The following is a 12,948-nucleotide window of genomic DNA, read 5'->3' as shown; positions in this document are numbered from 1 at the left end:
TATCACAGGTTTGGTACTGTTTGATACCAGAGTAACATTTTGTAAGTCATAATTTCTATGGAGAGAAAGATAAAATCCCTAACAATTAATATAAACTGACAAAATGTACATTCTCCTCTCTTTAAAAAAAATAAAAAAAAAATAAGAAACATGAGTTAAAATGAACATTATTCAAAATGTGAATTAGCTATTAGACATACAATACAATTACATAGATACATATTTATCAATAACAGCACATTCAATCTGCCAAAAAACTAATGATTACAAAGCCAATATGGATGCTGCCATATATATATATATTTATATATATAGAGAGGGGGGGGGGGGGGGGGGAGAGATTAAGAGTAAGAGAGATGTATGTACAATGATTATCGCATTCAGAGTTGTACTATACCTACAACTGTTACTTTAAATGGTTAAATTAAATGTTTGCTGCGTGGGGGTGGGGTGGGGGGGGGGGGAATTATAATTATTTTAGGGAATTTGCCTTTTTTTTATTTGTATGAAGATAATGTTAATCATTCAGGCATTTAATCCTTCCAGTGTCTGGCAAACCCAGATTATTTCGGGACCAAATTGGTTAAATGTAAACATCTTGTATGCAATTACAGTTGATTCCCCAATCCTTATCTGCATCCCTGAGGCAGTGACTCCAGCATTTGTAAACCCACTGCGTTGCATAGCAACTAAACCAATGGCACAACTGATTTCCTTCCCCACTTGCTAGAAATCTGCCAATGGTTACTAGAGGAGAATAAATTAAAAAAAAAAAAAAAAAACTACAACGCCGTGCAATGGAAAACACGGATAGACGTGTGCTTTAAATATATTTGCTTTACCAACTTTTTTGAAATTTTAACAAATATTAAGGGTCTTTAAAGCAAAAAAAAATGATGTTTTTCTTTTGCAGGAAGAGCATACGAGTATCTGGCAGAATTATTAAACAGCAAACGAATTTCCAACATTGAGGCCTCTTGGTTTGCTCACAAACCTCAAAAATATTCTTTAATCCCTACATTATTATGAAAGCCTGCAATACAGTGCACATTTAAATTTTGTTGCAGACATCCACCAACCTAGCAATAGAGTTTAATAAACTATGCATATTAAACCACACTATGATTAAGGACTCAATTCACCATATTTAAATACGAAGCTCTCTGCACGGGTAGCATATGCAATATTTTTGTTTATTTGGCAAAGTTAATGGAATACCATGATAAGGGATTTGAAAACACCTAGAAATGTTAAGTGAAACAGATAACCATTTGGCAGTCACCAGATAAAGTTGGAACCTAATGAGTTATTTTGGCATTTCATCTTCTATGTACAGTACAAAAAGAAAGCCATCTTTTGGCAACTGGAAATTTGATCTTAATTAATAAAAAGAATCTGAAATACCTTTTTTAAAAAAACAAAACAAAAACATTTAGCTGGGGTGTAGTGTTAATGGCATTCTGTATGTGCAAGCGAAAATAAAATAAAATATATATAATTTTTTTTCCTTTTTTTTTTTTTTTAAACTTTCCCTTCCACATTGGCACGTTGCAAATAATACATGCTCACTCTATTCTCCTCTCTTGGGTACATGGAGTTTCTTAATATATTTTAACCACTTGCCATTGTGTTTCTTAATTAACGGATGGCGAAAAATTTAACCCACTGAGTAAGTAGTTCTAGTTATACTTCGAAGTGACAAAAGACAACCCAAAGAAAAAAAGTTTACTCTATACATGTCAATAATTTAAAAATCACAGTATCAATACTTTTTTTTTTTTATCCTTCAGAAAAGTATATAAATTAGCAAAAGCAGATGGCTTAAATAAAATAAAAATTATGCCTAATTGTTTAGTACTAGAAGCGGCTCAGGAAGGAATGATTGTGGGGACGGGAAAAGTAACCTACTTTAAAAGAGTAAAATACCCTGGGGCAGTAGGGGCGTCCGAGCCTCATGCGGAATTGAAAGCACCCTGCTCCCTTCTTAAAAATTGAAACACAAAAACTAAACCGGCCTTGTGAGTGCACGACTGAGAATGAAAACACGTCGTCTTCTCCTAGAAAATTGTGCCGCTGTATATGGCAGCTACGTTTTTGTTTTCCTCTACGTAGTTTAAATAAAATCATAATAATTACTACAAACTCTGTGGACTTTCACAGAGTCCAGGACGGCAATAAATTAGTATTATGCAAATTGTTTTTTTTTTTTCCTCTTATAGATAATACAGTCCTCCTTGTATTTTCTTCAATGGCCCAAATGGGGATAGGGAAAGCTAGCAGGCATAGTTAGACCAGGTTGTATTCCTTCAGATTCAGCTGTAGGATCGTGTCCTTGACAGCAGCAAAGACGAAGCGAATGTTCTCTGTGTCTGTGGCGCAGGTGAAGTGCGAGTAGATGATTTTGTCGCTGTCAGGATTCAGATCTACAAACATCTTTAAAATGAATTCTCTTGCTGCTTGTGCATCACGTTGTGGCCCTGTTTGTGGATTAAAAGAAATAAAAAAAAGTTTGTAAGAATTGTGTTTAGAATTCAGTATTCTTCATTAGAATGACAGTCTGTACTTCCTTAAACCAAGTTTATTCTGGATAATGATACTGCTGTGGAAATGTATTCTCAAAAGTATACAGTTAAATTATGACCCAATATGTTATGATGCGTTGGACAAATAATGCTTTAAAAATATGGGTTCCAATCAGCAAAGCAGAGTAGATTTGTGCAAAAATTAGACTGAGCAAGTTTGTCCAAATAAAATTAATGTTAATCGATATCAAAACAAATGTATTCCGACTATTTTATCTACAGACTTCACAAGAAAAACAATTACGAATTGATTTGTGTGAGGATTATCATGAACTGGATTCTGATGAACCAGCTCAAACTAATTTGTTCTAATGTAGAGTGATGCAATGTTCACAATATTTAAAGGAAAATTACATACAACATAGTGGATTTGGTGCCAGGAGTGCCCCTGAGCCCCCATTGTAAAAAGTTAACCATTTACCTGCGGACCACTGGGCACCTCTCCCAACTACATATACAATTCAGCAAAAGCCAAATGTTCCTGACCAGTTAAGGTCAGAAGCTCTCTTCACTGAGCCAAACCTTGCAGTGAAGAGTTAACGCTTTTCTCATCTCAGTAAAGTGAGTTTCCATCCCTCAATGGATGCAGGGAGTGGTGGGTACTGGACTCGAGGTAAGAAGTCAAACCGTTCTAAAATGGATTTACCATTCTAACGGACTGTAGTCGTTATAGCACTTAGAGTGTTCTTTTAATATAGCAAAATGTTTATTTGCAGCATACTTAAAATCGGACATTCATATAAACAAGCAATAGAATCCACAAAATATTGACAAAAACATAAGTACCAGCTTATCTGGTATTATATTTAACCCAACGGCATGTCAATACTTTGTGAAGAGTAAAACAAATAAAAAATATTGGCAAAAAATACTGGTAAATAAAACTGCTTACTTTTTTAGCACTGTTTAGTTTGTCACCTACAGCTGCAGGAACCTCCCACACAAGGATGATTCAGAATCATTCTAGTCTAGGGAGGGACCGATTGTATCCCATAATTCATTGTCTAGCAGGAGCTTATGGGATAAATACTTTATCCTAACACAGGGGTCCAATTTATATTATAGGACTATTTGAACTGCTCTACACAAACATGTATTCCTGACCTTATAGTGTTAAAATCACTATCTAGCCCACTGGTCCCCCTAAATATAGCAAAATCTTACCTTTATACCAGTCTTCTGGTGCTGATTTTGCCCCTGATCTGCCACCTTGGCTGACATTATCAGAAGTGATAATCCCAGCCAATCACAATGCTTTCATAGAGAAAAGCCTTGGAGACTCAATTCTGATGACCTTACCCATGGAGGTGGGCCAGGGAGCGGAAGCAAACACTGCTCTGGCCAATCAGCATCCCTTCATAGAGATGCATTAAATCATGAGGAAAGTTCAGTCTACATTCAGTGCGTGGAGAAGCTAAACGTCAGTGGTGTACACTCTTACAGCACTGCCCCAGGAAGCACCTTTCTAATTGGATGTAACTATAGTAATGTAGGTGTAATTTTCGTATCCTCTGTATACGTATGGAATGCGTAATTTATGGTATATTTTCTTTGTTCTCTTGTAAACGTATGCTCAGTCAGGTATTCCAAGACTATTGTATGACAGACATTTGCAGCTGCACAAAAATAAATAGCCTTTGTTCTTCAACAAACAGTGTCTGGAGTGTTCTATTACATGTTGGTGCTTTGGCCAGGAAAAAGAACCGGGACCCAGTTGATGAGGTGTGACCTGGAACAGGTCCGGATGACCTCAAGGTAACTTTGGCGCCTGCTGAACAAATTGTCCAGAAAAAGTTCTTTGTTTCCTCTAAACCTGCTCCACAACAAGGACTGCTTTCCAGGTCGCGGAACAAGCAAACTATTGATTCATGGTAAGGCTCCAGTCAGCAATGAAGAGCCGACAGTGTGGGAGATAAGATCTCCTGCACACAGCGTCAGTTCGAGCTGACAGGCTGAAGACTGAGCAGGAGGGGAGGATCCATACTGTAAGTAAACTTATTTTGTGACCGAGTGTGGGTGGGTGACTGACTGCGTGTGGGTGGGTGAGTGACTGACTGACTGACTGACTGAGGGTGGGTGAGTGACTGACTGACTGACTGACTGAGGGTGGGTGAGTGACTGACTGACTGAGGGTGGGTGGGTGACTGACTGACTGACTGACTGAGGGTGGGTGGGTGACTGACTGACTGACTGACTGACTGAGGGTGGGTGAGTGACTGACTGACTGACTGTGGGTGAGTGACTGACTGACTGACTGACTGACTGACTGTGGGTGAGTGACTGACTGACTGACTGTGGGTGAGTGACTGACTGACTGACTGTGGGTGAGTGACTGACTGACTGTGGGTGAGTGACTGACTGACTGACTGTGGGTGAGTGACTGACTGACTGACTGTGGGTGAGTGACTGACTGACTGACTGTGGGTGAGTGACTGACTGACTGACTGTGGGTGAGTGACTGACTGACTGACTGTGGGTGAGTGACTGACTGACTGACTGACTGTGGGTGAGTGACTGACTGACTGACTGACTGTGGGTGAGTGACTGACTGACTGACTGACTGTGGGTGAGTGACTGACTGACTGACTGTGGGTGAGTGACTGACTGACTGACTGTGGGTGAGTGACTGACTGACTGACTGACTGTGGGTGAGTGACTGACTGACTGACTGACTGTGGGTGAGTGACTGACTGACTGACTGACTGACTGTGGGTGAGTGACTGACTGACTGACTGACTGACTGTGGGTGAGTGACTGACTGACTGACTGACTGACTGTGGGTGAGTGACTGACTGACTGACTGACTGTGGGTGAGTGACTGACTGACTGACTGTGGGTGAGTGACTGACTGACTGACTGTGGGTGAGTGAGTGACTGACTGACTGACTGTGGGTGAGTGACTGACTGTGGGTGGGTGACTGACTGACTGACTGTGGGTGGGTGGGTGAGTGACTGACTGACTGACTGACTGTGGGTGGGTGAGTGAGTGACTGACTGATTGTGGGTGAGTGAGTGACAGAGTGTGGGTGAGTGAGTGACAGAGTGTGGGTGAGTGAGTGACAGAGTGTGGGTGAGTGAGTGACAGAGTGTGGGTGAGTGAGTGACTGATTGAGTGGGTGACCGAGAGAGAGTGTGGGTGAGTGGGAGTGAGAAATAGATCTAGATAAATAGAAATAGATAGAAAAAGATAGATGGAGTGTGTGTGTATGTTTAACAATATTTAAGGACCGGCCTGTTTTTGCGATGTTGTACGTTAAGGACCAGAGCAGTTTTGACATTTTTGTGGTGTTTGTGTTTAGCTGTAATTTTCCTCTCTCTCATTTACAGTTCCCATACAAGTTATATATTGTTTTTTTCAGGACAAGAAGGGCTTTCTTTACATACCATTATTTGTATCATGTCATATATTATATTTTATTTAAAAAAATAAAAAATAGAAAATATGGTGAAAAATAAAACATGTTTTTGGACTTTTACTTGAATCTTTTACTTATCTACAAAAGCTAAATAGATTAAAAATGTTGGCCCGCGTTTAAAGACACCCAGTGTTTACATGCTTTATTGCTTTTTTTTTTTGCAAGTTATAGGCCTTTCAATATATAAATATTTTAAATTTATCAATAGTGACATTGTAACACTGTTACCTGTCATAAATCCCCGAATCACACCTCACATGTACATATTTTTTTTAAAGTAGACAACCCAGGGTATTCAATATGGGGTATGTCCAGTCTTTTATAGTAGCCAGCTAATTACAAACACTGGCCAAAGTTAACGTTTATATTGTTTGTGTGTTAAAAATGCAAAAAACGCTAACTTTGGCCAGTGTTTGTGACTAAGTGGCTACTAGAAAAAGGCTGAACATACCCCATTTGCAATACCTTGGGTTGTCTTCTTTTGCTAATGGTATGCCATCATTGGGGTAATTCTCATTCCTGGGCTACCATACGCTCTCAAAGGCAACCTAACCAATCTGACAAATTTCAATAAAAAAACCAAAAAAAAACATTAAAATCAAGCCTTATATTTGACCCTGTAACTTTCACAAACACTATAAAACCTCTACATGTGGGCTATGGTTATACAAATATTAGTGTATCAGAACAGTAAAATGTATCACAGCAATAATATCATCAGTGAAAGTGCCGTTTTTTGTGTGAAAAATGCAAAAAAAGTCACTTTCACTGACAATATCATCGCTGTGATATGTTTTACTGTTTTGAAAGACTAATATTCGTGTTCAGTGAATTCTCCCGAGTAAAACAGTACCCCCCATGTACAGGTTTTAGGGTGTCATAGAAAGTTACAGGGTTAAACACAGTGCTAGCAAATTAAATTCTCTGGACTTCCGGCCTGAGTTGTCAGGCATGTCCCTCAAATTGCAATCATTAAAATTACTTAATTAGGTAAAAATATTACATAAATATGCACGTAGAATTTAAATACATATTTATATATTTGAAGTCTATGTGTCTACGTATATTTATGAAATTATGTAATTATGTAAAAGGACATATGTATATTTCGTATTATTTTTATTTATACATAGATATATATCATTACATTCTAAGTGTATTTTGATATAAATATATATATTAATATCAAAATACTGTTCGAATAAAATTACATATATACAGTTGCAGGAAAAAGTATGTGAACCCTTTGGAATGATAAATTGGTCATAAAATGTGATCTGATCATCATCTAAGTCACAACAATAGACAATCACAGTCTGCTTAAACTAATAACACACAAATTGAAATGTTGCCATGTTTTTATTGAACACACCATGTAAACATTCACAGTGCAGGTGGAAAAAGTATGTGAACCCTTGGATTTAATAACTGGTTGAACCTCCTTTGGCAGCAATAACTTCAACCAAACGTTTCCTGTAGTTGCAGATCAGACGTGCACAACGTTCAGGAGTAATTCTTGACCATTCCTCTTTACAGAACTGTTTCAGTTCGCAATATTCTTGGGATGGCTGGTGTGAATCGCTTTCTTGAGGTCATGCCACAGCATCTCAATCGGGTTGAGGTCAGGACACTGACTGGGCCACTTCAGAAGGCGTATTTTCTTCTGTTTAAGCCATTCGGTTGTTGATTTACTTCTATGCTTTGGATCATTGTCCTGTTGTAACACCCATCTTCTGTTGAGCTTCAACTGGTAGACAGATGGCCTTAAGATCTACTGCAAAAGGTCTTCATAAACTTGGGAATTCATTTTTCCTTCGATGATAGCAATCCGTCCAGGCCCTGGCGCAGCAAAGCAGCCCCAAACCATGATGCCCCCACCACCATACTTCACAGTTGGGATGAGGTTTTGATGTTGGTGTGCTGTGCCTCTTTTTCACCACACATAGTGTTGTGTGTTTTTTCCAAACAACTCAACTTTGGTTTAATCTGTCCACAGAATATTTTGCCAGTACTGCTGTGGAACATCCAGGTGCTCTTGTGCAAACTGTAAACGTGCAGCAATGTTTTGTTTGGACAGCAGTGGCTTCCTCTGTGGTATCCTACCATGAAATCCATTCTTGTTTAGTGTTTTACGTATTGTAGATGCGCTAACAGGGATGTTAGCATTTGCCAGTAACTTTTGCAAGTCTTTAGCTGACACTCTAGGATTCTTCTTCACCTCATTGAGCAGTCTGCGCTGTGCTCTTGCAGTCATCTTTACAGGACAGCCACTCCTAGGGAGAGTAGCAGCAGTGCTGAACTTTCTCCATATATAGACAATTTGTCTTACCGTGTGTATGAGTGCAGTGTGTGTGTATGAGTGCAGTGTGTGTGTATGAGATGCAGAGTGTGATGGAGAGCCTTGGTGGGGGGTGGGCATTTTTATTATTATTTTAATACTTTTTTTTGTTTTATTAGTAATTTGTTTTTAATTATTAATATTTTATTACATTTTAATTTATTTTTTCGTCCCCCCTCCCTGCTTGATACATGGCAGGCAGGAGGGCTCTCACTCCCTGGTGGTCCAGTGGCATTGGCAGTTCAGTGGAGGGGGGCTGGCAGGAAGCTTTTACTTACCTCTCCTGCAGCTCCTGTCAGCTCCCTCCTCCTCCGCGCCGGTCCGGTCAGCTCCCTCTGCAAGTCCCAGTGTAAGTCTCACGGTCGCACTATGACCCCGCGGCTCTCGCGAGACTTACACTGGGACTTGCAGAGGGAACTGACCGGACCAGCGCGGAGGAGGAGGGAGCTGACAGGAGCTGCAGGAGAGGTAAGTAAGAGCTTCCTGCAAGCCCCCCTCCTACACAGCACCATTGTCTGTATTATGGCAATGTAAATTGACATAATACAGACATTGACTCGAGTATATACGGTGTATATATATATATATATATAAAAATATACATATACATACATACATATACACACACACACACATACATATATTATTATTTTTTAACACTGATTGCCATTTTTTAAACTTTATTTTATGATTTTTCACTTGCAGCGAGACTGCCTGTCAGCACAGACAGTCCCCCTGCAGGCAGATACACAGGCACCTATTGCGGTCATGTGATCGAGCGATCACGTGGCCACGGGGTCCTGATCTGCCGCAGGGAGACTGACTGGGCAGGCAGGCAGTCCCCCTGGACCGGGAGAAGCGCTGATCGCCGCCGGGGGAACGACGGCAATCAGGTAAGTAGGAGGGGGTGGGCATAGACACCGAGCTGAGCTGTCAGTCAGCTCAGGAACGAGCATACCACACACATGCGCGGTAGAGTGCTCAGTTCTTTCATAGAGCATCCTATTGGGCCCTGCGATTTCGTCATTTTTACAAAAAAGGGGCATGGCCTGGCGATGAGTTTGGCGCTGGAACGGAGGCAAGTTTTATTAAAAAGGCTCAAATGTATTTTTTATTAAGGGCAAGTTCATATAAAAGCAAAAAAGAAGGCTAGGGGACCGGTCTTTCTTGCTTTTATATGTCGACTATAGTAATCCTTTAATTTATGAGAATGAGAGTTTAATATCTTGACTGATACTGGATTATTATATGTTGCAAAGCCTAGACATAAATATGTTTTGACTATAAATAAGAAAAAAAAAAGTTTTGGTAGGATAAAACCTAGGTTTGCAAAATACATGTGGTGTAGCAAACATGTATGTCTTTTGTAAGTTATTTCAGGTAACAAAATTGTGCTAGTGTGGCTACCATTGCTAAAGTAAAGTGTGAAACTATTTTTCTGTTAGCAGAGGCCTTCTTTACACCCTCCTTAACACGGGTCTGCAGGGCCCGCCGGCCTACCCCATCCCCCTGTTCCATCGGCCATTGCTATTCCCTGACCTGGCCCATCCTCCTGCCCTTGCCGCCTCCTCCTCCCCTTGAGGACCTGCCAGCCTAAATACCCAGAGTATACCCCATCTGTTATACCCACACCACCTGTACTCCGTATGTTAGGGGAAAGAAAAGTCTCTACATGGTCGACACTGGGGCCCAGCACTCTGTCGTGACTAAACCCACTGCCCCGTATCTGGACAGACTAACATATAGTAGGGGCCACAGGTAAGCTTGTCACCAGACTATTGCTACGAGAAAGAACCTGCAATTTGGGAGGCCATGTCATTCAACACCAGTTCCTGTACATGCCAGACTGTCACATTCAACTCCTAGGGGGAGATGTCCTCTCCAATCTCCAAGCAAAGATCACATTTCCTCCAAGTGGTAACAGTTATTGACCTCCCACATAGCCTCTGAATCATGTCTGTATCTGTCCAAAAAGAGGTAGAATGGAGGTTATTTGTTGTCAAGGCCCTCATGGATGCACCCTTACTTCCTCCAGGTATCAGACACCCCAAGTATATGGGCTGAACAAAACCCCCTTGTTTTTGCTCTAAACAGGCCTCCGGTCCACATTGAACTGAAACCAGGCTTGTCCCTCATCTGCTAGAGTCAGTACCGGAGGAATAAAGACAATGTGAAGTGAAGAAGAAAGACAATCTCAAGTCAGAAGATGGCCGGCAAACACCCAACATGAGACATTTGCCACCCCTGATCAGACTTTTGACTGATCCAGTAGAGGAGACTGTGGGCCTGGCAGACTACCAACCTGTTCAGGACCTCAGAGCAGTCAACAAGGAAGTCATGACAATTCATCTGGTGGTGCATAACCCCTATAACGTGTAGGCCCTTATTCCTGGAAGAGCCACCCATTTCACAATCCTAGACTAGAAGGATGCTTTTTTCTGTATACGCCTTGAACTGCAGAGCCAACGGATATTCGCTTTCCAGTGGTAAGATTCTAGCACCAGAATTAAGACACTATTAACCTGGACAAGACTGCCTCAAGGCTTCAAATGAATCCCCCAACCTTTTTGAAAAAGTACTAAGTCACGATCTGTGAAATTTCACACCTGAGTTGGGTCACTGTATGCTACTGCAGAATGGGGATAACCTCCCTATTGTTGCCACCCTTCAAAACAAATGTCTGCAAGCTACTAACCATCTGTTACGAATCTTATGGAAAGCAGGATACAAGTTGTCCAGAAGAAAAGCCCAAATATGCTGCACAGCAGTCAAGTACTTAGGATTTCATATCTCAGAGGGAAGCTGTAATCTTGGCCCAGAACGCAAAGAAGCCGATCGGAAAATGTGTGAGTTTTTGGGTGCCGCCGGATTCTGTCGTAGGTGGATACCTAATCTCCCTGTGGATCCACCATTCCAGAATCAAGCCTGCTTCTGCTGGGAAGTATTGCCTGTCGACCCTGATAACCTGCTGAAACTCCATTTTAAGAAAATAAAGATACCTGTTGGAAAGAATATCAACAAGGAGGTGTTTTGATGGCCATAATAATGCCTGACCACCTGTAATCAATGGAAAGCTGAGGACCCCAAAAAGAGACCTCGTTAAGCCAAAGAGAATCACAAGTACTCCTTACCCTACAGCCCTCACATCCGGAAGCTGAGGTACCGACGCACGGTCGAAGCTTCTTCAGGATCACCTGCTCATCTTGAGTTTGTGATGATATTAATATTGAATAAATGACCTGAGCCCACCTGTACTGAGGTAGCATGGGACAAGATTTATACGTTAAACTATAAGTAAATGTGCCCTAAGAATAGGGATTGCATAAATGGTGGTTATAACTATTGCTCCTACTGGAGTTTAAAAAATAGCAATCAGTGTTAAAAAATAATAATATATGTATGTATGTGTGTATGCGGGTTGGGCAACCTATAGATCAGATACCCTACCTGCGAGTCTGCAGACAATAACGGCCACATCTAGTTGTGGTCCCGGCACTTGTAACCCCTTGAACCTGACACTGTTTAATCCCCTGGTATTCCTGTACAAATGGGGCACACCTTCCATGGACTGCAGATATATGGCCCGGGAACTATACTATATTTGAATATTGAAATTGAAGTCTTAAATAGTGAGACCCAACAGGTTTTTCAATCTATTTATTAAGAGATAGGATTGAAATCTCTCACACCACTCATACTTTGTTCCTTGACCTAGCTGAAAACATAGCACGACCCCTAAATGTAACTAGTTGCTATGTATGTCGTGGCACCAATATGGGTGATCCGTGGCAGACAGACGTGAGACAGATTTGCTGGTAAAACAGCAGGGAGAGGGAAAGGCATAGTACCCAGTCCCAAATCTGAAGGGTTGTTAAAGAACTCCCTAATTGAGAATGAGTGGATAAGTGGATCTGGTCCAGAATTTGAGACTTTTGTATGTACTCTCACGTGTCCAGAGCAGAAAACGTATAATTCTTCTGATAGGACTACCTCCTGGTGTTCCGCAACCAATGCAATTGACCCAATTACCGACATCTAAAAGATGTATGGACTGATTTGTCTGCAAGGTCCACCTGGATAGCACCCAATAATATGTATTGGATTTGTGGCCGCAAGGCCTACTCTGAACTCCCCAGAGATTGATCGGGAGCCTGTGTTCTAGAAACTTTATAGCCCTCCTCCTTTTTGCTTCCCCTAAAAGAGGGTGAAATACTTGGATCCTTGGTCTATGAAAAGCTCTTAATGCCACAAAGGGCACTGACGATAGGTCAATGGAAGGATAAATGAGTTGCCCCATGAATGAATAATTGATTACTATGGTCCTGCTACATGTGCTGAGGATGGAACTTATGATGTTGAATCAAATAATCAGGTTACAAGCTGTAGTTGAAATTGTGACCAATGAATTTGGCCAAACAGAATACCAGAATACGGTCTGCTATCTTTCAGAACCGCCTAGCCTTAGACTATTTGTTAGCCACTGAAGGGGGGGTGTATGCGGAAAGTTTAAGCTGTCTAACTGTTGCCTTGAAATTGATGATGAAGGGAAGGCATTAATTGACGCTACTATAGAGGGGAAAACAGCAGTTTATGTCCTTGCCCTTTGGAGGTA

The 12,948-nt window shown here is 41.0% G+C and overlaps 1 protein-coding gene across 1 annotated transcript in view; it reads right to left on the bottom strand.

Moving 5' to 3' along the window:
- Positions 1-1,172: 1,172 nt before the first annotated feature.
- Positions 1,173-12,948, bottom strand: part of LOC134611300 (guanine nucleotide-binding protein G(q) subunit alpha) — a 141,241-nt gene continuing 129,465 nt past the window's right edge. Inside the window, exon 7 of the mRNA XM_063455023.1 lies at positions 1,173-2,477. Coding sequence (XP_063311093.1) covers positions 2,287-2,477 — 191 coding nt within the window. The 3' untranslated portion in view covers positions 1,173-2,286. The remainder of the gene's footprint in view (positions 2,478-12,948) is intronic.

This window comes from Pelobates fuscus, chromosome 5, assembly GCF_036172605.1.
Source record: "Pelobates fuscus isolate aPelFus1 chromosome 5, aPelFus1.pri, whole genome shotgun sequence".
NCBI classification, from domain to species: domain Eukaryota; kingdom Metazoa; phylum Chordata; class Amphibia; order Anura; family Pelobatidae; genus Pelobates; species Pelobates fuscus.
Note: the sequence above shows the minus strand (reverse complement) of the source record. Positions and strands in the feature narration are given on the sequence as shown.